The 27203-nt window shown below is 40.9% G+C and overlaps 1 protein-coding gene and 1 pseudogene across 1 annotated transcript; one reads left to right on the top strand and one right to left on the bottom strand.

Moving 5' to 3' along the window:
• The first annotated feature begins 763 nt into the window (after window positions 1–763).
• On the top strand, window positions 764–21576 carry MS4A7 (membrane spanning 4-domains A7). The gene is given in 6 exon segments (XM_036110620.2): window positions 764–862; window positions 7881–8040; window positions 12788–12922; window positions 14408–14464; window positions 16224–16430; window positions 20464–21576. Coding segments are annotated over 5 exon segments (675 nt in total). The 5' UTR covers window positions 764–862; window positions 7881–7893; the 3' UTR covers window positions 20593–21576.
• A 3454-nt stretch (window positions 21577–25030) lies between these two features.
• LOC118547255 (nucleolar and spindle-associated protein 1 pseudogene) lies at window positions 25031–26378 on the bottom strand (annotated as a pseudogene).
• Between the last annotated feature and the right edge of the window lie 825 nt (window positions 26379–27203).

Here is a 27203-nt window from a genome sequence, read left to right as displayed (position 1 = left end):
TCATGCAGCCAGCTGTTGCTGCAGGCCACACTTCCCAGAGCCATCTGAATCCCTGCCCTTCTGAGCAGAGGCTGTTCTCTAAGCAGTCTTAAAAGGAATGCTAAAGGGGCAACAATGTCCCCTCAATACCCAGCACTTCCCAGCATGTGAGCTTGTACGCAGCCTTGATGGCTCTGCTTCTGCTTGTATCCTTCCCAAGGTGTGCCTGGACTTGCCTGAGCATGAAGTTATTTAGGAAGATATGAAGCCAGAGGCAGAGAAGAAAGAGGCACCCAAAGAAGTGACAGTTGGGCAGCAAGTCCCCATAGGTTGTTTTCAGTTTGCCAAGAGCCTGGGAAATGGGAAAATAAATAAATTCTCCCAAATCCAAAATGTACATCACTGTTATCACTAGTTACTGAGTACCTACTTTTTGTAAGCTCTTTGCATCCTTTCTCTTTAGTCCTCCCAACAGCTAATGGTGGAATCATTATTATCCATCCCTACTTAGTAGACAGAAAACTCAGGCTAAGATAAACTAGTTGACTTAACTACAGGAATGCGGGAAATGAATTCTAACCGGGATCATGCAAGTCACTAGTCTTCACAAGCTATTTATTCTTACGTGTTACTTGTGTTTTGTGTCAGTTTCCAATCCTTGAAATTTAGAAAAAGGAAGCAGAGGTACTTTTTATGGCATTGGCTGTAAGTACAGCAAAGCTCATATCTTGTGTAATCATAACTACTCCTCTGAGAAAGGGGCAGGAAGTCTTAGAGGCTGGAGAGCAGAGGAGGAAGGGCCAGTAGGAGGTTCTGCCTGAGGGCTCCCCGGCAGAGAGCTGGCCCACCAGCCACCACTTACAGGACTGGGCTACAAGAACAGGTGGGCACCTTGGTTTGAATCCTGAATTTGGGGGGGAGGGGGAGATGGCTGTCCTTGGAATAGCCAGCCAGGAATCAGATTTTTATTCTTTCTTCTGAGTAACTGCATGACTGGTGAGTTAATTCCCTGTTCTGATCATTAGTTTACCCACTTTCCAAACAAAAGAATTCGGTGAAACAATCCTTAGGTTTCCTTCAAGACTTGAGGTGATGATTTTCTACAATTCTCTGCATTTCTTCATATGTCACTCAGTCTTAAACAGAATATGCTCTCAGAAAATACTGTGTAATTAGACTGAATCCTGCATTAGGACCCTAAGGTTCCATTCTATTTCTGTCATAGAGAAAATTGCTGCATGCAGAGCAGTTGTCTTCTAAGCTATGATTTGTCTCCAAAGTGGGGGTTTTAGAACTGTCTGGAAAAGTTGTGGGCTACCCCAAGTTTGCCTCCACTTGATGAATGTGGAGGGACCAAGCAGTCCCTCTCACCTCAGACTGTGGAGTCTGGGGATGATGGCATCAGTCTGGAGACTTCCTGAGAACCATAAAGAATGCTGGCTCTATAGAATTCCCCCTAAAAAGTAGCCAATACATGTATCATAGCCTTAAACTTCATAAATCCACTTCTAAATGTTACTCTAAGGAAATAATTGAATAGGTGAGGCACCACAGAAGTGCAAAAATGTTCACTATAGCATTATTCATAATGGTAAAGAGAGAGAGAGAGAGAGAAACAACCTAAATAACCTTCACTGGTTAAGTGAACCTTGAAACATCTATTCATTTGGATACACTGGTTTTTTTATTGTGGTAATATATATATATATAACACAAGATTTAGCATTTTAACCATTTTTAAGTGTATTGTTCAGTGGTATTTAGTACATCCTTATTCTTGTGCACCATCCCCACAACTGAACTCCAGAACTTTTTCATCTTCCCAGACTGAAACTCCATGCCATTAAGCACTAACTCCACATTTCCCTCTCCTCCCACCCATGGTATCCATCATTCTACTTTCTGTCCTGATGAACTTGAGTACTCCGGCTGCCTCCCAGAAGTGCCATCGTACAATATCTGTCCTTCTGTGACTGGCTTATTTCACTCAGCATATTGTCTTCAAGTTTCATCCACATGATATCATGTGTCAGAATGTACCATTTGGCTTTTAAATTTAGGATTTTTATTGCTTACATTCATTAGTGTCAGAGATGTTCACAGAATAATGTTGAGTGCAAAAAGATTTCTAACTGGCGTGGATAGAATGATTCAGTTTATGTAGAACGATGAATGCATGTAAACACATATAAAGAAAGAGGAGGGAGAAAATGCGAGAATGAAAAGGATATGTATGAGGGGCGCCTGGGTGGCTCAGTTGGTTAAGTGACTGCCTTCGGCTCAGGTCATGATCCCAGGGTCCTGGGATCGAGTCCCACATCGGGCTCCCAGCTCAGCGGGGAGCCTGCTTCTCCCTCTGACCCTCTCCCCTCTCATGCTGTTTCTCTCTCGCTCGCTCTCTAATAAATAAATAAATAAAATCTTAAAAAAAAAAAAGAAAAGGATATGTATGAAACACCAGTTATTGTGTAGAAGTTGAGATTTAAGGAACTTCATTTTCTTCTTCAAAATGTATTTCCTGTTTCATTGTATTTGGATGTTATACACTCTTTTAAACAAAACAATTAAAAAATAATAAAAGAAAATAAATGTACATGGTATCCAGAGTATGGTAAGTATACCAACAAGGCTTCCAGGTCCTAGCCTCAGGACTAGAATCAAGTATATCTTGTAGTCCTTAGGTATGAGGACTGAAAAATATAGGAGGGAGTCCTATAGAAATCCTATAGGAAAGGATCCAGAACTAGAGACTTTTGTTTTTAAATCCTTTAGTTGGGATTTTATTTTTTTAGTTTTTTATTGTGGTAAGAACACTTAACATGAGATCTACTCTCTAACAGACTTTTAAATGTAAAATACCGTAGGTCTACCTATAAACCCAACGCTGTGGAGCAGATCTCTAGAACTTATCTTGCACAACTGAAATTTTATACACATTGTACAGCAACTCCCCATTTCTTCCTCCCTGAGAGCCTAGCAACCACCATTCTAGTCTTTGCCTCAGTGAGTCTATTTTAGATAGCTTATGTAAGTTCAGTCACTCAGTATCTGTCCTTCTGTGACCAGCTTGTTCACTTAGCACAGTGTCCTCATGGTCAGCCTTACAAAGGAAGAAATCCTGCAATTTGTGACAATGTGAATGAACCCCAAGAGACTGGGGATTAAGACTAGAAAGAGGAAGGGGTCTACTTAGCACATTTGGGCTAGTAAACCACAGGAATGCAGCAGAAACCAATTTACCAGAATATGGGAACAAATGTCCAAGGTCAGAAATGCAAAGCAGGAGGCATCACAATTCCGGACTTCAAGTTATATTACAAAGCTATAATGATCAAGACAGTATGATACTGGGCACAAAAAGAGACACACAGATCAATAGAACAGAATAGAAAACCCAGAAATGAACCCACAACTATATGGTCGACTAATCTTTGACAAAGCAGGGAAGAATATCCAATGGAAAAAAGACAGCTTCAACAAATGGTGTTGGGAAAACCGGACAGCCACATGCAGAAGAACGAAACTGGACCCCTTTCTTACATCATACACAAAAATAAATTCAAAATGGATGACAGACCTAAATATGAGACAGGAAACCGTTAAAATCCTAGAGGAGAACACAGGCAGTAACCTCTTTGACATTGGCCGCAACAACTTCTTACTAGATACGTCACCTGAGGCAAGGGAAACAAAAGCAAAAATAAACTATTGGGACTTCATCAAAATAAAAGGCTTCTGCACAGTAAAGGAAACCATCAACTAAACTAAAAGGAAACCTATGGAATGGGAGAAGATATTTGCAAATGACATATCAGATAAAGGGTTGGTATCCAAAATATGTAAAGAACTTATAAAACGCAACACCCAAAAAACAAACAATCCAGTTAAAAATGGGCAGAAGACATGAACAGATATTTTTCCAAAAAATACATACAGATGGCCAAGAGACACATGAAAAAATGCTCAACATCACTCATGATCAGGGAAATACAAATCAAAACTATGATGAGATATCGCCTCGCTCCAATCAGAATGGCTGGAGAGTGGTAGCCAATGGACTTCGGCTATGAGGGAGGGAGGATAGAGGGGCTGAGGATTATGTGTGGAGGATGGGCAGGCCCATACCTACGGGGATATAGAAGAGCCTAGGCATTACATTGCCTGTGTTCAAATCCTGCTCCGTTATATGCTAGATATACAATCTTATGAACACCATTTACCCTCTCTGAGCCTCATTTTCTTTTCTTTTTTTTTTTAATTTAAATTCTTTTTTTTTTTTAAGATTTTATTTATTTGACAGAGAGAGACACATCGAGAGAGGGAACACAAGCAGGGGGAGTGGGAGAGGGAGAAGCAGGCTTCCTGCCAAGCAGAGAGCCCGATGCAGGGCTCGATCCCAGGACCCTGGGACCATGATCTGAGCCGAAGGCAGATGCTTAAAGACTGAGCCACCCAGGCGCCCCTAATTTAAATTCTTCTTAATTAACATACTGTGTAATATTAGTTTCAGGGTACAATTTAGTGATTCAGCACTTCCATACAATACTGGGAGCTCATCACAAATGCCCTCCTTAATCCCCATCACCTATTAAACCCACCTCCCCCACCTCCCTTCTGGTAACCATCAGTTTGTTCTCTATAGTCAGGAGTCTGTTTCTTGATTTTGCTCTTTTCCCCCCGCCCATGTTCATTTGTTTTGTTTCTTCAATTCCACAGATGAGTGAAATCATATGGTATTTGTCTTTCTCTTACTGATTTATTTCGCTTGGCATAATACTCTCTAGCTCCATCCACATTGTTGTAAATGGCAAGATTTCATTCTTTTTGATGGCTGAGTAATATTCCATTGCATGCATGTATTTGTGTGTGTGTGTATGTGTATACACACCTTCTTTATCCATTTATCACTTGATGGACATTTGGGCTCTTTCCATAATTTGGCTATTGTAGATAATACTGCCATAAACATTGGGGTGCATGTATCCTTTTGAATTAGTATTTTTGTATCCTTTGGTTATATACTTAATGGTGCAATTGCTGCATCATAGGGTAGCCCTATTTTTTTAACTTTTTGAGGAACCTCCACACTGTTTTCCAGAGTGGCTGTGCCAGTTTGCATTCCCACTAACAATGTAAGAGGGTTCTTTCTCTGCATCCTCACCAACATCTGTTGTTTCCTGTTGTTAATTTAGCCATGCTTTTCTTTTTCAAGATTGCTTTGGCTATTTAGGGTCTTTTGTGGTTCCATATAAATTTTAAGATTGTTCTAGCTCTGTGAAAAATGCTGTTGGTATTTAGATAGGGATTGCATTCAATGTGTAAATTGCTTTGGGTAATATAGACATTTTAACATTTGTTCATCCAATCCATGAGCATGGGATGTGTTTCCATTTTTTTGTGTCATCTTCAATTTCTTTCATCAGTGTTTTATAGTTTTCAGAGTACAGATCTTTTACCTCTTTCGTTAGGTTTATTCCTATGTATCTTACAGTTTTTGGTGCAATTAAAAATGGGATCGATTCTTTGATTTCTCTTTCTGCTGCCTCATTATTGGTATATAGAAATGCAACAAATTTCTGTACATTGATTTTTTATCCTCAACTTTACTGAATTCATGTATCAATCCTAGCAATTTTTTGATGGAGTCTTTCAGGTTTTCTAAATAGAGTATCAGTCATATGCAAATAGTGAAAGTTAGATTTCTTCCTGGCTGATTTGGATTTGGATACCTTTTATTTCTTTTTGTTGTCTGACTGCTGTGGCAGGGACTTCTGTACTACGTTAAATAATAGTGGTGAGAGTGGACATCCCTGTCTTGTTCCTGACCACAGTGGAAAATATAAGCCTCATTTTCTTATCTGTAGAATTCAAGTAACAATAGCACCTATCTCTGAGAGTCGTTGTGTAGACTAAATGAGACTTTACACAAAGCTCTTATCAGAGTGCTAGACTCACAGTGGGTGCCGAGTAAATGTTAGCAATTATTATCATTTTATCAGGAACTACTGTTTGATTTTGAAACCCAGAATCTTTCCAAACCTGATACTTTTTCTACCACTCTGGTTTTAAAGATGTGCTAGAATGCTCACCCATGGCCTCTTTGCCCCAGTTCTACTGCAAAGGATTCAGTGTCAACCCTATTCCCCTCCTTATTCATGTTACCTCGACCATACTTCTGTTCAGGTTCCAAAATCCCCAAAAAAGAAAATTAACTCCTCAAACAAGGAGAACTGTATTTTTAATAACTTTTCAAAGGTATCTGATGCCCAGAGAGCATAAGAAATGACCAGGGCATGGATCTATGAGTGGAAATGGGGTGGAGTCACCAATCTTTTATTGAGTAATATGGAGCACCTGATAAAGATCACAGGGACACAACAAAGGGCACTCATCTAAATCACCTCATTCAAATCCTCACAAGAGTGCTTCCTGATAGCATTATTATTCCTATTTTATACATAATGAAACATGATAAATGAGGGGAAATAACCTGCCTGTGGCCAACTAATAAATATCTGAGCTGGAATTCCAATCAGTTTAGATATAACTAATATGTATTGAGAGTATATCATGTGCCCCTGTTCTATGTTGAACCCATTACATGCATCATCTCCGCTCCCTCACCATGAACCTATGAAGTGGCTAAAACAACGTGCTTATGGTGAGTTTAGTAATAACTGTTGTGTATGGAATATAAGCATAGGACTGGACTCTAAGACATATGCTCAAATGTGCAAATTGACGCTAAGGCATTGTACTTCCAGCTCAATGTCCTTTCCCATCTCCCTCACTAGTAATGAGATTGTAGATGCCAGTTCCAGTCTTTATATGTTATGCATTCCCTCCAAGAGAACCTGGACATTGAGGAGAAGGACTGGGGAACAGAACTGTGGCACCATCAGATTATCACAAGACTTTATCCAAACTACGGCCTTCAAGGGGGAGAATGTTGTGCTGAGAACAGATCTAGGGAGCATCCCAGTGGCTGGACTCTGCTGCTCATACCACAGAGGCTCAGCAACACTGCTGATTTGGGCTCTTGAGTCTACATTGGAACTGTCAATGTTAGGAAAGAAGGGAAGATGAGGAGAATTAATGTGGTATTGAGAAAACTATCACAAGCTTCTGAGCCAGATCGATTTGGTTCAGACCGTGACACAAATACAAGATAATAATAATTATATTTGCTACCATGTATTAAATACTCTCACTGTGCCAGGCTAAGTACTTTGTGTATTTCATATAATGAAAATCACTTGAACTTATCAGTCCTGAGTTTCTAATGCATAAAGTGGAGTTAATAACACCTATGTTGTTACAGAGATTAGAGCTACTATGGCCTAGTGCCTGGAATTTAGCAGGAGTTAAATAAATGTTCATATTAACAATCATAGACAAGGGGGTCATTCCATGTGGGACAGGACCTACACAAGAAAGAGATGTGGACTAGGATTAATCAACATCTGAGGGAAAGAAAACAAGACTATGATGGAAGACTGAGCAGTATAGGTGCAGCATAAAAGTACAGTATTGGGACATGTGGCGTGGGAATGTGGGTGAAGCAGAGGTACACGGGTACGAGAGGGAGGCTGGAAGCAGGGCTTGTTGGAAGGACAGTAAGGTGGATAACCTCAAGGCTGCAAGCCAAGTTCTATCTGAATTGTTTACCTCTCAAATGTGGGACTCCTCGAAATGTTTCATTTTCTCCCAGTGATATGCTTTCTGTCCATAATGGATGGACTGTACCAAGCATGCTGGTCTTCCAATGCTTCTGCTGCTCCCCACATTCAGTTTTGTTCCTAAAGGACAGGTCACCCCTTGGACAATGGAGAAAAATCTTAAATGGTTTCACATCTTCAGGTTGAACCTCAGGTCCTAACTGAGTTCACTGCCTCTTCCAGCATCATCAGCATCATGCTATCACAGCCCAAGACCAAGGGAGCCTTTGACTCCTTTACTCCAAATGGCATTATCATCCTCAAAAGAGAAAAACCTAAACACAGCTACCAAAAAGAAGATAACCTGCAGAACAGTCTGCAGGAAGAAGCTACAGTCCTTGGAGTAAGTAGATGTCATTGTAAGGGGAACACTGGGGAAAATGTGGTGAATGTCTTCAGACTACAGATCTACAGTGGATCTGGGAGAGTCTTTCATTTTTTTTCTGTCTGACTCCAGGCTAATTGGGACATGAAATGGGGCTTTATGGGAAGACTCTATCCAACTCAGGCCTCTCTGTAAACTAAAACCACTAGGTGTCTACTTGAAAGCTGTACAAGAAAGTCTCTTGCAATTTGTCTTTAACATAATAGATTCTGGATTTAACCACATGATTTTACTCAATAGGATTAAATTAGTCTGTTTTGAGCTCATTTCTTAACCATCTTGAGATGAGACAGTCTGGACTAACCTCACTGTACATTTTTTCCCTGTTCGCCTAACTATAACCATGTGTCCCCGGTCATCAACCTTCATATCCAGGACTTTAATTCCCACCTGACTCTGAATAACCTCTTTTAAGACCTGACTCCTATTCATTTCCAACTTTGGAAACCTGCCTAGTTGGGGTCTCTGGAATTCAGGATCAGTTAACTGCATAATCCTCTTCATTCCCCAATTTGTTTCTCAAAGGCCTCCTCATCTATTGTACAAACAGAAACCTAGCTCCCAAGGGCACTGTTTCCACTGCGACCCTCACTTCTGGGCCTGGAAGTGAAGGCAGTCTCTTTGCTTCTCAAGAACACTTCAAGATCAATCTTCTCCTCTCAATCTCTAAAAGCTCCTACTTCAGAATCTCATGTCATCCAAATAACTAATTCACTCCCACTTTTTTTTAAAAGATTTTATTTATTTATTTGACAGAGAGAGAGAGAGCGTGAGCAGGGAGGAGGAGGACAGGGAGAAGCAGGCTCCCCCCTGAGCAGGCAGCCCCAATGTGGGGTTCAATCCCAGGACTCTGGGATCATGACCTGAACTGAAGGCAGACACGTAACCAACTGAATCACCCAGGCGCCCCTCACTCCCACTTTAAAAAAGAAAAACAAACCATAATAACCCTTTTTATGTAAAATCCTAATTAAGTCTTCTACCCCTAAAAAAGATATTTTTAAAAAGTTATCTATATTTTGAGCAAGGGAAAGAATAATTATCTCCAGCAATTTAAACAGTCATGAACTTCAAAACTTTCTATTAGGTAATTCTAGTATTAGGAATAATGGAGAATTGATAGGAGAATTAAAATTTCAGAAGACTGAGTTTAGTTTAAAAACGTAAAAATAATCAGTGTTTTAGAAAATAACATTAAATGATGTACTGGCAAATTTGAAAAGTGATCATCCTTAGAAAAATCGTTTGATGAACATGTTGCTTGAAAATAAAACCAATTAATGCTTGTCTTCCTGCTATCATTTACGAGTACTCACTCCTCAATTTACTTCTTCCAAACAACAGTTTCCTTGCAGGCTTACCCTGTTCCCTACAATCTAGCCTACATGTGGCCTAGAATCACAAACACGTTTTACTGTGTTTATTCATTCACACATTCAGCTGCCATTTTTGAGCACCTTCAATGGCCCCGCCAGTATTTTACACACTTAGGATAATAGGTGAAATATACAGTTAAAAGAAAAAAGAAACAGAGCCCCATTCTCAAAGTCCTCTTGCTATACAGGAGGACTCCAGGTCATTGCCACTTTTTTTACTCTCCTGGGTAATTTGCCTTTTCTTTTCGAGATATTGTCCTCAATCACTGTCACTCCTTCCAGGAGAGGTCCTATCATAAGCCTTGACTGTTTCAATCTTCATGTTTATGATCCCTCCAGTATCACGTCCTCTCTGTTCCTTGACCTCTTCTCCACAGGTATCTTGCCCATCCTTCCTTAGACAAACATTCTGTGAGTCATATCCTGGGCCTTATCAATACTAAAAGCAATAAAGCCACCATTACTTACATTTCAAGCATCCCATACTCCACCAACTCTGATCTTTCCAGGTCACTCCCTCTGACTCTATGTTGACTCTCTTTAACCTCACTGAGACTTATTGATAATATTCCTATTTCACAGAGCCTTTCTCACCTAGCCAAGATCCCATAGTTCACTCTCTCTTGTTAACACCCTCAACAGCCTTGTGCTCCTCAACTTAAGGCATAATCTTCAGGAAAAACTGCAACATTGGTTTAATTCTAGCTTTGCCCATTTGCTTATTCTACACCTGAACCCATGCAACTAACCTTGGCTGAAAACACACACAAGGACTCCACTTTTGATTATGACCATAACCTCAAAAGGACTGTAAAAGCTGTCTAAAAAGAACATGATCTTTCCTTCATCCATTCACTTTCCTACTACCCCAGAAAACTATTTCATACATTCTATCCCCTGAAACCTCTGAGGTTTCTTCCTTCTCCACTGATTACCTTGCTTCCTAAAATACTATAAAAATTGAGGCAATCTGGGGAGAATGTCCACAAGCTGCTACACATCTGAAATTATTCATATCTGTGCCATATATTCTCTCTCCTCTCCCCATTACCAATAGGACGTCCATCTTCTAACTGATGATAACCCTCCCTTTGTACAGTAGATCCCATCCCTTATCACTTGTTCCAGTAATTCTTCCTATTCTCTCTGCAAATCTTTTTATCATTTCCATGAGCACAGAATCTTACTGTAATTTCTCCCATCTTGAGAACAAAAAAGCAGAAACAAATAATTATAACTTCACACCCCCTTCAGCTACTGCCCGCTGGTCACTTGCCTTCCCAGCAACACTCCTCTAAGGGGTAGAAAGTCAGTGTTTCCAGTTCCTCTGGAATGATATTCTCTCTTGAATCACACCCAATGTCATTTGTCCCCATTGCTCCACATTAGTAACCTAATTTCTAAGTCTTAGTTATTAATGTTCTTGAACTAGTAGAAGTGTTTAATGCAGCTGACTACTCTCTCCTACTTGAAACATTTTAATCACTTGGCTTCTTGGACACCACATTCTTCTGGTTTTCCTCTTTCCCTCTTTGCTGCTCCTTTTATACTCCTTTACTGTTTCTATTTATTTCTCAGATCCTACATTTGGAGTATTTGATAGCTTAGTCCTTGATTCCATTTTGTTTCTGTATCTGTTGCAATGGTGATCCCATCCAGTAATATAGTTTTAAATATTATCTTCACTTAGGACTTGGGGGAAAAAGACTATATCCCTTACCTGGCTCTCTCCTCTAAGCTTAAGACTCATATGTCTAACAACCTATATACATTTCCACTTGGGTATCTACTAGACATCTCTCCCCTAACCTGTCCCAGACTGAAATCCTCATCTTTGTCCCCAAACCCACCCCTCATACAACATTCCCCAGCTCAGATCAATGTCAATTCCATCATTTCAGATGCTCAAGCCAAAACCCTTGGAGGCAACCTTCATTCCTATGTTTTATAATCCACAAACTCTCAGCAAATCCTACAGGTTTAATCTTCATCATGCATCTAGAATCCAACTACATCTTACTATCTCCACTGTTAACATCTTCTTTCAAGTCAACATCATCTCACATGTGAATTACTGCAACGCCCTCCTTATTGATCTCCCTGCTCTGTTTCCTTATAATCTATTCTCAACACAGCAGGTAGAATGATCCTTTAAAAATATAAATTGGATCATGTAATCTCTTCGTTCAAAATTATCCACTTCACTTCCCTTTTTACTCAGAATGAAAGGCAATGAAAGGTAAAATAGCCAACAAAGCCCTACATGGTTTGCACCCTGCCCCCAGTACTTCTCAGACCTCATTTCCTACTACTTTGCTCTTAACCCATTCTATACTTTCCAAGGAACATATCTGTAAAGCACATAATACATGGCCAGTGGCAGTGATTTTCATGTTTCATTTCCCTGGTGCTGGCCCACAATAGATATTTAATACATATTAATTATATGAATGGTTGAATTCTCTTGACTTCAGGTTATTTCTCCTATGTTTGTATCATCTTTCAATTGCATGTGCATTAAACAGTGGGTTAGAGTGTGGGTTCTAGATCAAAGTAATGGGTAAATCCTAGTTCTTTTACTCGGCCATTTGTGTGGCCTTATACAAACTATTTTTATTCTGGTGCCTCATTTTTCTCATCCATAAAAAAGATGAGATGAATAATCAGAGTATAGAAAGTGTTCAACAAATACAGATTATTATTATTATCACTGGTGTCATGAAAATAGTAATTATTATTAAAATCCAATGATGAATAAGATGGATTATGCACTAGAGACTTTCTGCTCTATTTTATTTCAAACGAAATTGAGTCCTTTATTCACTCTTCTTTGATAAGTTTTCTTTCTACACCCATCTAACCGAACTAGTGTCCAGAAAAATTTTCTCCATTTGCTTTTCCTAGAACAACAACAACAAATTATCAACTATCTTTTTCAAAATAAAGTTAAAATGTACATAGGATCACTTCCTGACTTGCTAGTTTAATAATCCTATCAGAAGAGAAGAGGTTAGTTATACATGACTTTCTTTCTCTTAGAGAATGCCTACTGGCTCCTTGTAACACCTTTTTTTCCTTTTTATTAAATTGTGTGTGTGTGAGAGAGAGATTGAGCACACATGAGCGGAGCAGGGGGAACAGAAAGAAAGGGAGAGAGAGAATCTTAAGCAGGCTTAACTGACTGAGCCACCCAGGTGCCCCCTTTTCTCCTTTTTAACATGGCCAATTATAGCATATTTTATACTCTTTATAAACACAACTTAGATTCAAACAATCACTTTCATCTGTTCAAAGTGTGTTCCTAGAATTTTCCTTCTTGTCTCTTGTAGATTATCCAGATCCTGTGTTGCCTGTTGATTTCAAGTTTGGGTGCCATTTTGGTTTCTGCTCCCCACTCTTCCCACTTCAAGCCAACAATTTCCACCATTTTGATGTCTGGGTACCCATTTGTAGGAGCTCTATGTGTGAGTAGAGTGGGGTCTCCAAGAGAGGATATGCTTTCTAAATGCTAAGTAGGTGCTAAGTCACTCCATGACTCCCAAGAGGTAGGGATAGAGGAGAAGGCAGCCAAGGCCTCTGACTTTCCCTCTGTCATTGTCCCATGTCACGTTTCTCTAATTCAGGAAGAGCAGCAGAGGGGCTTAATCCCTCCTCCTGTGTCAGCATCCCAGGGAGTGGCTGGTTGGGGCAGGAGGCAAGAGGCTAATACAGTGGGCATACCAGTACATTATTTCTTACCTGGCCTCACAGCCTATCTCTGGAAAAATGTAAAATTTTTCACATTCTTCTTTGGGCCTTTGATGAGGTCATTGGATTTCCTCCAGTTTAAGAATCATCCACCTGCCAGGTAGAGAGTGAAAAGATCATTTTTAAAACAGAATGAGCACCACTGGTAGATGCCACGGGTTGCAGAGAATTAAACTGGTAATAAAATTCATGGGAGGCAAGGACACCTGTTATGTGTTCAGAAGTAATCCTGAGAATTTGGAAAACGTTTTTGCTGGCTTCCATCTAATTACTCATGGAGAAAGGCCCAGTCAATCCTTTTCTTTGGAGATAGCCAGGGCCTAGTCATGCCTCCCACAAAGGGCCACTTATTTTCCACGTAGTATCTTGTACAAAGGGAAAAAAAAAAAAAGCACACATTCTGGGCAGATGAATTCTATGAAGGCACCACCACTGTATGGATATAGCCTTTGTGTAAACACAAACTATGCAGCCCTTCTCTTGCCCCCAGAGCATAATTTGCCCATATATCTCTATCTGATCAGTAGTTGTGGCTCCCACATTCCCTTATGAAAGGTATAAATAGGTCATGCTGGACCCTCTTTGTCTGTGACTACCAATTCCTAAGAGCCACAAGCTTAACCAATGTTTCAGCTTTTCAGAATATTCTCCTCCACCAGCTGGATCCTTACCACCACTGGGCTCAAATACTGACTTCTGGGGCTTCAGTCTGAAAGACTCTTCACATCTATCCTTGTACTTCCCACCTTCCTCAGCTCCCAGTCTAACTCAGGCCCCCTACACCAATACTTGAAGCCCACATGCTTCTGTACCTTGTGCCATCAGAGCCCCTTTCCTGAGTGTTTCTGTTGGTTGCTCCCACCTTCCTATACCTTCAGGTCATTGGTCTTTCTCAACCTCCTCTCTTCCCACCTTGTAATTCAGCACTACTCTCCTCCCTCTGTGTACACCTTCTCTCCAGGCCACCTCAGCTCACAGTGATTTTTGCTAACATAAACCCAGATCCTATGTGCATCTGCCTATTTTTCAAAGTCAATGTAAGCATCCTGAGAGTGGAAATCAGGACTTTATCAATATGGACCCACACCATTCCTACAGTGTTATGTCCCTAAAAGTTTTACATTACTTATTGATTAATAGTAACATGGTGGCCTCATTTCCACAAGACAACTAAACTGATTATTTCTCTCTTTTCTGAGCAGTTTGCCATTACTGGATCCCTCTCAATTATTTCTGGGAAAAAGTCAACTAAGCCCTTTGTAAGTATGAGAACTATCAAATCTCAGCTCATTGGAATAAAGGGAACTTGAGGATTAATTACTCTAGTTTAAAGTTTCCATTCACAACTTACGAAAATAGGACTCTGAGCAGGGAGAGAACCCAAGTTCTCACTGCTGGTCCACTGGTGAACTGGGTGTAAACACCAAATTCCCTGCCTTCTAGACCAGTGCTCTTCCCCTACATAATGTAGGCCCAGATCATATTCTAAGCTTGGAGATTTACCTCAGTTGCTTAAACAGTAGAAATTTTTAAATATACCATGAGTCTATAGTTTATTATCTTGGCCCTGAATAGGGTAGATGACCATCCCAGCTAGACCCTAGAGATCCTTTTTCTGGAAAAACCGGTCTCATAATGAGTCAATTTCCCTAAATGGCAAGGTCAGAGGCACAGGTGTGTGGGCTTAGATCCTGTGGTTAGCTCCTCCACCCCCTCAGAAACAAGGAATTATCAGACTGTAGCCACTTTCCTGACAAAAGTCAGGAATGTGTGGGTGGGGTCTTTGATGTTCTCCATAGCAACCTTTCCCTTTTTTCCCCTGCCTCACACTCACAAAGATAACTTAGGGAAAAGCCACATCCTCACTCAGGAAGATCCAGGGTGTAGTTAGCTATGGATGAAGGCACCTAAGATGGTGTATGAGGCTGGTATATGTTCCTGATACTTAAAGCTAGAATCTAAACCCCAGAATGAGTGGACAGAATTTTGAAATGTTCACCCCATTGGATGGAGTCAGAGTTCTGGACTTGGAACCAGGAAACCTATACTCTTGTCCCAGCTCTGTCACTGACCCATCTGTGTGCTCAAAAAAGTTCCTTCCTTCTCTGGGCTTCAGTTTTCTCATTTATAAAATGTGGAAGATGAATATGTGAATCTCACAGGTGGCTTCCCAAGTGTCCTGAACACCCTAAAAGGGAAAACAATACTTGGGATGACCCGGTATGATATGGGCTCCGCATATAGGACGCAAGACAATATGTGGGCTCCATTGCCCATGTGGCAGCTCTGGGCAAACACACTGCCCATTCCGTGTGCTCTTCCTTTGGTAACTCAGCACTTGAAGCCACATAGCTACCAGGTTCAGGGAGTAGGGGGCAGAGCAACCATCCTCCCAACCCACAGTATCCTACAATGATGTTCAAATAGAAAAGAGCATATGCTGGGAACCTGGCACAGAATCTAGCACATCAGTGTCTTTGCAGAGGAACCAGATTCTGTGAGAACCCTTTACCCTGAAATGTAGAATATGACCCAGGAGAGAGTGTGGTGCATGTGGTTCTCAGGCTTCATCCACCTATAGGTAGGTATTCCAGCTTCTCCAGTTTTCTCTTTTATGGAAAGAAAAGCCATAGATTGGTCTAGGAGGGACCAAAGGACATATTCTAGAAGATCTTAAAGCAACAGAATGATTCTAAGGCTGTTGAGGAAGTCAAGGAATATACTGGTAGTGGTTTGAGCAGTGTCACCTCTGTCTGCAGAGAGCCAAGGGGCCAGAACCCCTATCCTGAAGGAGGAATTATTCATGCATTCTTGCACTCAACAAACATTTGCTAACTATACCAGGTGATAAACAGACAGTGAAGAGGGATACACAGAACACAGTCTGTGCCTCCAGGAGTACGCAGCTTAGAGGGGAAACAGATTCAGGGAAGCATCACTGTAGTGCAGTGGATGGAGAGGTAACTGTATCACATGCTGCTTCTGCCGTGAGATCCCAGTGCAGAATTTCTTTTTCAGGCCATGAGCAGCCTGACCTCAAGTGCAATGAGTTCTCTCGCTGCTGGAGCAGGCCTCTTCCTCCTTGCTGACGGCCTGGCATCCCTGGAGACTGCCTCTTGACGGTGTGACTCAGAAAGGGAATATCTATCCACACTGCCTTATTTGATGTACTATTATTCGATATATGAATTCAAGGACTGTCTCCTGGCTAGTGTCAGTCTAACAGTAAGTAGCCTCAGACTCAATATCCTATCATGTGAAATCTCAGCTTCTCTCCTTTGCATAATTTCTGCTTTTTCAGCAGTCTGTATCTTGTTGATCTGAACGCCTGGAAGTAGACAGAAAAAAAAATGTGGTTGAAAGAGTCCTGTCAGCAGACTGCAAAATATAAGGGGTGCATTGTGCCAAGTCAAAATAGGAAATCAAGAAGGGCTGTGGGTTCAAGATATGTCTCTTCTGGCCAGAGAAATAAGCAAAAATAAACTACTAAGACTACACCCAAAATAAAAAAGCTTCTGCACAGCAAAGGAAAACATTAACAAAAAGAAAAGGCAACCTACTAAATGGGAGAAGATATTTGCAAATGACATATCCTATAAGGGGTTAATATCCAAAATATATAAAAACTTACACAACTTGCCCCACATCGGGCTCCCTGCTCAGCGGGAAGCCTGCTTCTCCCTCTCCCACTCCCCCTGATTGTGTTCCCTCTCTCGCTGTGTCTCTATCAAATAAATAAATAAAATCTTTAAAAAAAAAAAAAAAAAAAAAACTTACACAACTCAACACTGGAAAAACAAATAATCCAATTTAAAAAATGGGCAGAAGACATGAATAGATATTTTCCCAAAGAAGAAATACAGATGGCCGACAGACACATGAAAAGATGTTCAACATCACTAATCACCAGGGAAATGCAATTCAAAACCACAATGAGATACCAACTCATACGTGTCAGAATGGCTAGTATCAAAAAGACAAGAAACAAGTGTTGGTCAGGATGTGGAGAAAAGGGAACAACATGAACTGTTGGTGGAAATGTGGATTGGTGCAGCCACTCTGAAAAACAGTATGAAGGTTCCTCAAAAAATTAAAAATAGAAATACCATACAATCCAGTAATTCCACTACTGGGTATTGACTCAAAGAAAACAAAAATGCTAGTTTGAAAAGATATATGGACCCTTGTGTTTACTGCAGCATTATTTACAATAGCCAAGATATGGAAGCAACCTAAGAGTCCATCCATAGACGAATGGATAAAGAAGAGGTGGTCAGCAGTCTTTCCTACATAAAAAAATATTCCATTCTCAATAGGTTTAGCTCTCAGGGTGCCCCCTTTGTTGAGCAGGCATTTTTTTCCCCTTGACGCAGGCAGAAATATCCCTCTTTATTTGAATTTTATTTGATTTGGGATTAATGTAGCCACATTAAATTAGCTATAGAACTTGGACTTTAAGCCCAAAGACATAATTATTATACTTTGGCCCAGCAGGGCTGGCACAGGGAGAAGGGGATGGGAGATGGCCCACCAATGGATTCCACTCCTTGCAGAAATGCCAACATCTCTGGGCAGCATTTTCTTGCCAAAATTCTTCCCAAGCTGGATGGTCATCACCTGTTGATGGTAAAAATCCTGGCTTAGTCAATCCTCTATATATAGGCTCATAGTTTTAAAACCATAAACTTCGGCCTTTTAAGGAGAAAAATTTCTTCCTTTGTGACTCCTCTAGCAGGAGCCAGGGAGACGAATGTAGTATCTCTTATTCCCTTGGATCTGTCTCACGAATCCCAGAAAATGTGTGCAAGTTTCTGCCCATGGGGCCCAGAGGTTGTCAAATGTAACCCCTTTGATCCTGGAGCTTGAGGAAGTGGAAAGGCACACAAATGCATCTGGTTAGAAATCAGTGCAAGGAAGTCCAGGAGACAGCATAACCCTGGTGCAGGGCAGACATCAGGCAAAGCCATGAGGGTGAGGGAGACATCCTCCCTGCCCAGACTTTGAGGGTTTAACTCAATGAAAACTACTCTCAATATATCAAACTGTCTCCTACTCTCAGACAACCAGAGAACTTCCTGCAAAATCAGAGAAGTTGCACCAAGACTGACCCCAAACACCCACTCTTTATTAACACAAACATAACCTGAGCAAAGTAATGCATCAAAACATTTGAAATGTATATCCGAGGTTGGAAGAAGAAAGGAAGGGAGGGTGGAAAGAAGGAAAAAAATCAAGGAAGAAAAGTATCTTATATCCCAGGAGCTAGGAAGGATCCTGCAGCCAGGTAACCAAACAAGAGCTGGGACCAGAAAACAGGTCTGGATGGGAACACAGGTGTTATAAGCTGGGATAATGGTATTTTAATGCCCATGACAAATCTGAAGTTCTTCAGGCCCACACTGAATGACCTGCCAAAACGTTAGAAGCAGAGACTGAATATTTACCCTATTTAGAAAATAGGACAAGGAAAACTCTGCCCAACATCCCACGAAGCTTTAAAAACTCTGCCATAAAGTTTTCTAGGATGAATTCATCTCACCAAGCCATGGGCAGGAATGGACAGTATCCAAATCCAAGATTACATATAAAATAAAGGAACCTCAAATACAGGATTAACTTAAAAACTTTCTGGGTCGTGGAACTCCTGAGGTTCCAGCAAAATCAAACCTATAACTTCCACTAGGGAGGCATCCATAAACCCAACCGATGGGTCTCCTATATATTAAAAAATTCCCCCCATCCACCTATATACTGACATCATCTAAGAGTAAAATGTTCTTAAAAACATAAGAAAAAACGGGGAACGCCCGAAATGTAACAAATATGAAAGTTAGTTGCTCAAGAATTAGAGGTTATATACTAATTTGGAAGACTATAATGGAAATATATTTTAAATGATTAAAGGCATAAAAAAGGAATTAAAACCAAAATGAAAGAACATGACAGTAAGAAAAAAGAACAAGTAGATTTGAAAAAAAACTAAACAGTATGATTAGAAATGCAAATTATACTATTTGAAATTAAAAATTTAGCATATCAGTTAAACAGTAGATTCAACATATCCAAAGAAATAAATAGTGAGGGGAGAGGGAAAAGATGGCAGAGGAGTAGGGGACCCTATTCCAACTGGTCCCCAGAATTGAGCTGGATATCTACCAGACCACTCTGAACACCCCTGAAATCAGCCTGAGATGTAAGAAGACAGATCTGGATCTCTACAAATAGAATATTGCAGGCGATTGTTTTCGAGGTTCGAAGCGGGGAGACGTGATTCCATGGGCAGATATCCGAGGATAAACGACAGTGGGAGGGAGCCTGGCCATGGGGATCCTGCACCGCCAGTGAGCGATAGCCTCCCGCGCTGGGGACCGGGCACAGACTCGAAGACTGGTAGCAGCGGGGAAAGGACATTAGGGCAGCCCCCCGATGGAAACCGGAGCAGCAGGGCCCTGCATGTGAACTGGGGGCGACTGGTGGTTTTAAAAGCACAAAGGGCAGAGACATGCCCCGACCTGGAGGGGAGGACTGGGAGCCCTCCTGAGGGGCGCACAACCCAGGACGCTGCAGTTTATAGAAGCACAGACAGAAATGGAGGTAGTGTGGCCTGGAGAGCTCACTGAAGAACAGACTGCGGTCTCTCTGCTCTGAGGCAGAAGGTTGGAAACAGTCTCTTCTGCTCTGACTCTCAGAAGAGACGCGGAAAGCCACCAGGGAAAGCCGCCGGAGAACAAAAGCCCCCCAAAACCAGTTTTCACTGAGCCCATTCCCCGCCACAGGGGGCAGGGCAACTCTGCCCAAACAGGTTGCCTGAGTAACAGCACAGCAGGCCTCTCCCCCAGAAGACAGGCTGGGGAAACAAGAGGCCAGCAACCTTAAGGTCCTTAGAAAACAGGTGCGTCTTGCTTTGGTTGTGGAAGATAATTTGGACTCTATACATTCCCTCAACCACCCCTTAGGGCACGACATTACAATTTAAAAATCCTTGCCTTTCCTCTAAAAGCCATAATTTAAAAAAAAAAAAAATTATTTAAAGGGACAGACTAATGATTCAATTATGGTCTTATTAGTAAATGGTAACATGATTAGCAGATCAAAGAATGAAATTTGTTTGAAACTAATATTGATGCAATCATATATTTTGGTAAAGTTGGAAAGTCTACTACTGTACAACATGTGGGGGAATGCATTCTAAATATGGGTCAAAGAAAGCCTCCAAAATCAGACTTTAATATCTACTAATACACTTTCTCTTTTCTAGAGTGAATTTCCTTGCCAAGGTCATATCCAACATGCCAAAAAGCTCTTCAAGGTCATGGATAGAAGTAACGCCTCAGAAGAAAAAGGAGAAATGCAGTGCTCCTGGCAACATGTGATTAGACTTTCCTGAAATTTCAGCTACTTTACACATTGAAAGAAACTTTCAGAAAACAGCCTTTGTTTTGCACTTGCTCAATGTTAGTAATTTCATTGCTCTTGAAAATAATGTCTCAAAAGCCCAGGTGGGTAAACTGAACAGAAAGCAATTCATCTACCCATGAATAAGAAAAGAAAATGTGCACTCTTGTGCTAGTGTGAAGTGGCTAAGTCTCGTGGCTATGCAGGTCCCGCTCCTGTAGTATTTTCACACTTATATTGCTTAAACATTGGGTATTAGGGATTGCAAAAACTTTTAAATTAAAAGTACTTTAAACATACATGGCTCCATTTCTGCCAATTGAATGAAGTGAATTTCTGTCAACTGAATGTGGCTCAATATTCTGTCTCATTTAATGACTTTATTCTTAAATATCTGGCTTCAAAGATTATATTTATCATAATGCTCTTCCCCACCTAAGTTCTAGACCAAATAAGAAATTAGCCATATGGAAAGAATATCTACTTTATTACTGTATTGGAATAAACAACATGACCTACCCAATAAAAAGGGTCCCAATATTGTCCCCTGGGTCTAGGCCTTGAGTCCTTATCCCAAGGGAAGGATGCAGCAGAAATGCATACTTGTGTTTTCCAAATGACGTGTGCAAAAATGGTCATAGAGGTAATACACATAATTGCCTCCAAAAGGAAACTATCCAAATGACTATAAACAATAAAAGAGAGAAATAAAAATTGTGGTATATTCATGCAATGGAGTACTAAACAGTAATGTGAGTGGGCAGACTATAATTACATGCAGCCATATAGATAAATCCCACAAACATAATGTTCAGGGGAGAAAAGGTCATGTATAAAAGAGTACATACTGTATGATTCTATGTGTATAAGGTTTAAACACAAGCTAAACTAGTAGATAGTGTTAGAAGCAGGATAGCGGTTACCCTTGGGGGGTAGGTAGTTACTGGAAGGGAACCCAGAGGGTCTATGGGCTTGCAGTAACATTCTTTTCCTTGATCTGGATGCTGGTGTCGTACATATATGACTTGTGTTCACTTGCTTCTATGTTATAATTGAATAAAAATGTTTTTGAAAAAGTTACTTTTGACCCCCTTGGTCTATCTAGTTATTAAGCCATCCCTCACTTCTCTATAGTCAATTTCCTTTGAATCATCTTCCAAAAACCTTGAAGTCATCTTTGGCTCTTCTATATTTTTCACACACCATTATCCAGTCTATCATTAAAACAAAAAAATACTGAGTCTGATTACTTCTCACCATCTCACGAGTACTCTGGCTCATTGTCTGCCATTGGCATTATTGCAATGGCCGACCAGCTGGGCACCCATGCCACTCGGTTTGTTCTCCGTATAGCAGACAGCAGATTTTTTTCCCCATCTAAAATCAGACCATGTTATTCCTCTGCTCAAACTCATTCCATTCCATTCCAAATAAAAGCTAGTCCCTAAATGTCCTTACAGGATCTTAACTCTTGTATCTGCTCTGACCTTCTGACTACTCCCCCTTGCTCCCTCTACTCCAGTCCGTCACATGGGCCTTTTGCTGTCACTTGACACATTTCTTTAGAAATTTTACCCTGGCAGTCTCTCCATCTTCTATTGCTTTTATTTCTTACTTCTTTCAAGTCTTTCTTCAAATCTCTTAATTGCAGTAAAATTTCCCCCACCGACCTACATAAAATTATGGGCCTCTCTCCCAGTCACTTGCTTATTTTTTCCCAAAGCACTTACTACCATCAGACATACTATGTATTTTCTTTGTTTGTTAATTGTATGTCTACCCCCACTAGTCTGTAAGCTAGGACACTCACTTACTACTCTCCACTGAGGTTTTCAGCTCCTGTTTATGTGTTTTCAAACGTGTGTGTGTGTGTGTGTGTGTCTGTGTATATTAGTATCTTACACTGGGGGTGGAGGGCCTTGGAGATTCCTCCTCATTCTGTAAGCCAAGCAATGTAATAAAATACTTAATCCAGGACCTATTTCTTATTTGTTTCTCTGTTAATAGGAAGGCTCTTCAGAATATCTGAAGAATTATATTTAGAATTATCTGGAATAATACTTCAAGTAATACTATCTGGAATATATTCAGAATTATCTGGAATAATATTCCAAACTGATAGTAGGTACAGTAAGGACAATGCATATTTCATTTGCAACATCCCTACACTCCCCCAGCCTGGTTGTCTTTCATAAATGGTATGTCCATCCACTCAATTTCTAAAGTCAGAAATTTGGGAGTCATTTTTGACTCCGCCTTTTTTATTTTATTTTATTTATTTGACACAGAGAGAGAGAGAGAGGAATCACAAGTAGGCAGAGTGGCAGGGAGCAGCAGAGGGAGAAGCAGGGTCCCCGCTGAGCAAGGAGCCCAATGTGGGACTCGATCCCAGGACCCTGGGATCATGACCTGAGCTGAAGGCAGATGCTTAACGACTGAGCCACCCAGGCGCCCCTTGACTCCGCCTTTTGCCTCACTACCATATTCCCTTTGGGAACCCAATTAGGCAACAACCACTAGCAAGAAAGGTGAATAAATTCATGGCAAGAAAAGGAGTGAACAGTTTCAGCCAAGTCCAAGCAGACACTGCAAATATTGAACATACATACTAGAATTCTGTGTTCTCTCAATGTTTTAGAAAAAAATTGCAGGTTCCCCAAAAGGCAACTCAAAATTAGTGGCTGAGCCGCACATACTCAAATCCTTATCACAAACTCTCCATCCTTCCTCCCATCTTAACAAACAGGGGGTGAAAGATTCTCCCTGTTGGCCTGATATAAGCAGAAAGCAAGAAACAGGGCATTCAACTGGCAAAACCCAGGGCCCTGAGTCATACAAGCACAAGGAAATGAATTCTGTCAATAACCTGACTGTGCTTGGAAGTGGGTTTTCCCCACTTGAGCCTCTAAATGAAAATAAGGCTATCTGACACATTGATTTTAGCCATCCCTGTGAGACCCTGAACAGAGGGACCCAAATAGGCCATGCTTCAACTCCTGATGGATGAAAATCATAAGATAATAAATATATGTTGTTTTGAGCCACTAAATTAGTGATAATTAATGGCAAACAAACAAACAAAAACTAATACATACTAGATTGTTGCATGGAAAATGAAAGGGGGTAGGCCACACTCAGTTTTGGCTTCAACCCTTACCAGCAGTAACGTTGGACCTCAGTTTCCTCTTCTTTAAAATGGATGTGACAATATATGCAGAAGGAGGAGTTTAGTGAGGGAGTAAATACCTCATTTTATTTAAAGCAGCATTGGCACATGCTAAGTGTTACCTGTCAAATGCTAAGTGTGGTCTTCCGCAGGTGGAAAGCAAGAGGGAATGCCATTTCCACCCAAAGTATATCACCCAGCTTGTAGCTGTCCCACAGAGATCCTGTCATTTCACCTCTCCATGGAATAGCCTAGTTCCTGCCTTCTGGTCTGAGTCTGTGGACTGATATTAGAGGACCCATCTTTAAGAAGCTTGGAAGTCAGAAGCAGGGGCAAAGGGCTGAGGCTGACAACTATAACCTAGTTGAAATAATAAAATGAGATGCATTTTTGAAATAACCAAGACAGATGAAATTTTAAGTGTCTCCTGCTTAATATCACTTATTCTTTCCTAAAAATCAGGTATTCTGCATGAAGACAGTTCTTTCTCACCATTTTGTTTTTTTAACTCAATCATAAAGTAAATTTATTTACAAGAATCTACCACCATGAGAAAACATTTATGAAAATCTTAAACAGTACACAGCTCTGAAGCTCCACTTAGGTGTAACAAACATGGCTATGAGGCTAAGCACTCTAGTCTTTTCCATAAAGTGAGTAAGATGTAACTCTGACAGAGTATATTGATCCTTGAAGCAGCAATCCTCAGATTTCAGTATGGCCCTGTATATTTTTAAGGCTAGAATGACCAATAGAGTTTTTAAGAATATATTGAGTGACAGAGGGCAATTTCATCAAGTGATTGGAACAAATGTGCACAGGTAAAAAAAACATTTCACATAGGTAGAATATTTATGCCATTACCAACCCGTCTGGTTCCCTGTTTCATTAAGACCACTCGAGTCTCTGGAGGAGGATGAGGTGGCTTTCTCAGCTTGTTAGTGGTTTAGGTTCTACTAAAGCTTGCGGTAGAACTACCTATCCTCAGGTAAATGCTTCTGTCTAGAAGAGGATTCCAGTTCTGTCAGCAGAGGGAACTTGACATTAAAAATCTAGGTCAAGAATCTATAGGATGAGTCTCATTAGAAAACTGAATTGTACAGAGACTTAGGTAAAAACGATTTCAAAGAATTCGTGAGCTTTGAGGTCAGTAACATTTTTTCAGGGATGTAGTATGTGAAAAGAACCACCAACACTACATAGATAGTGAACAAAGAGCAGAAAAAAGTCTTTTGACTAAAGTGGGAAGGACAGTAGAAAAATATTTACAATAAAGAAAGGGTTCAGAATAAAATACTATTTACAGGATGTTAAAAAATTAATCTTCAGCCATAATGAGGCCTCTTCGAGCTCCTAAAACCTTTGCTTTCTTCTCCTTTCGTCTTTGCTCATGTTGTTTCGTTGTTCCTCCCTCGTCTGGAGAGGAGGTTGTTTGTAAGTTTTCCTGTGGAAGCTAACTCTGTTTACATGCTCCTTCAGAGAATTATTTTCTTTAGATTGACCCCATGGTTTCAGCTTGCCTTTGTGTGGCTCATGGTTGAGGGGACGAGACAGACTTGCTTTGAGATCGAACACTGGCTTCTTGTTGGAGACTGAATTCTGTGCTGCCTGAGTTGTCCATTTTAATGGGGTAACAACAGAAGCAGAATTTCCATCTGTGGTCTTTAACTTGTATGTCCTGAGCACAGCCTGGCCTTTTGGGGTACTCCCAGGTATGGTCACATGTGGAGACTTTCTGGCTGGAGTCTTGATCAGTGAACGCTTATGCTCATTATCTTTGGCTTGGTGGAGCCCTTCCCACACAAGGCGCTCCGGCCTGCAGCGGCCAGGGGCCGGGCCTGCGAGCGGCGCTGGCTGGTGGGAGTACAAGCCGCGGGGAGCCTTCCCCAGAGAGGAACTGGAGTCACCACCGCTCCCTTGGTGACCGGCTGCTTCTTCAGTTCATTAAATGAATTGTGTTCTTCAAAATGTTTCTTTTTTCTCTCAATATATTGATCAATGGACTCCATTTCCTTAAAACGAGCCTCATGAAGCTTCTTAAAGTTTGGAGTAGTGCTTTTATTTCTTTTGCTTTTTCCAGGTTTGGAAAACCCATCTGTGTAGAGAGGCTTCTTTCTTTCTGAAGGTACCTTTGAATCTTCATTACCATTTATTCTTCTTTTTCCTGAGGAAACGGCATTCTCCTCTCCTTGGCTTTCATCTGGTGGTGAAGGAACTTCTGCAACTGTTCTGAGATCCTGGTTTTCCTGCTTCTCTTGATTCTGCAATTCAGCGTGATCACTTGTTTTTATCTCTGAATCATGCTGCTGGGAGTCAGGGTTCCTGTGGGCCGTCCTGCACCTTCGCCTGGTTTTGGTGCCATGGCCAATCGGCTCCCTCTCAGCTTGTTCCTGGCTGCCGCCCTGCATCTCAGCCTGGTCACAAGACGATGCAGAAGTTTGACTTCCATCCCGATTATCATTTTCTTTTTTTACCTCGTGTTTAAGGCGGGCTTTCAAGGCTTTTAACAACTTGTCTGCCCTCAGGTTAGCCCGGAGGCCCAGATTCTTGGCCAAGTTCTGCAGGTCGCTGTACTTGAAGGAGTCCAGCTCCTCAAGGGAGGGTGCGGCCATGGCGAGCTGCATCCAGGCGACCACGCAGAGGACGCGTACCCCAGCCTCGGCAGCGCAGTTCAAAACTCTGGCGCCTCTTTCCCACCATTTTAAAGGAAAAAACCGTATGCTATTAGTCAACCCAAACTCCCATCCAATGTCCCAAAATGTAAGTAAAAGGCAGTAAAATATCTAGTAATAATAAATATTAAATAGTAATATTTAATAGTAAATTAACATGTCAGGTTATAAAAATGCTTAAAGTACTATAATTCTTTGATCGCCAAATAATCACAATGGTTGGTAACAAATTGATGCTGCTTTTTGCAGTGCATGGCTGCAGTCTGGGTCAGTACCATGCTGGGGGCACCACCCCTTTACTGACACAGCATGCATTTCAAAACTTCTCCACATGATTCTGATGATCTATCAATTCTGCTTACAATTTAAATACAGACTTGTCCCACACTTTGTTTTGTTTAAAATGCTGCCTTGCACTTTGGGTACATAAATTAAAATTCACTTGAATAAATGTTGGTAGAAAAATGTTGTATGGAGAAATAAGTACCCTCTCTGAAGTCTGGATGTGAAAACAAAGAGTCATTCTATCAGAAAAAAAAATTAACGAGAACACAGTCTGCAATTATTTCTCTACATCAATGGTTCTCAACCTGAAATGATTTTGCTCCCCACCCCCAAGGCACATTTGGCAATGTGTGGAGACAATGAACAAAACAACTCCTTACAGCAAAGAATTAGCAGACCCCAAATGCCAGCAGGGCTGAGGCTGGAAATACTCAAGATAACATTTGTACATATAATTTTTTTGGATTTATGAAACCATTT

Source organism: Halichoerus grypus, chromosome 11 (assembly GCF_964656455.1).
Source record: "Halichoerus grypus chromosome 11, mHalGry1.hap1.1, whole genome shotgun sequence".
Taxonomy (NCBI): Eukaryota; Metazoa; Chordata; class Mammalia; order Carnivora; family Phocidae; genus Halichoerus; species Halichoerus grypus.
The sequence above is the reverse complement of the archived record's forward strand: the minus strand, read 5'-3'. Positions and strand labels throughout refer to the sequence as shown.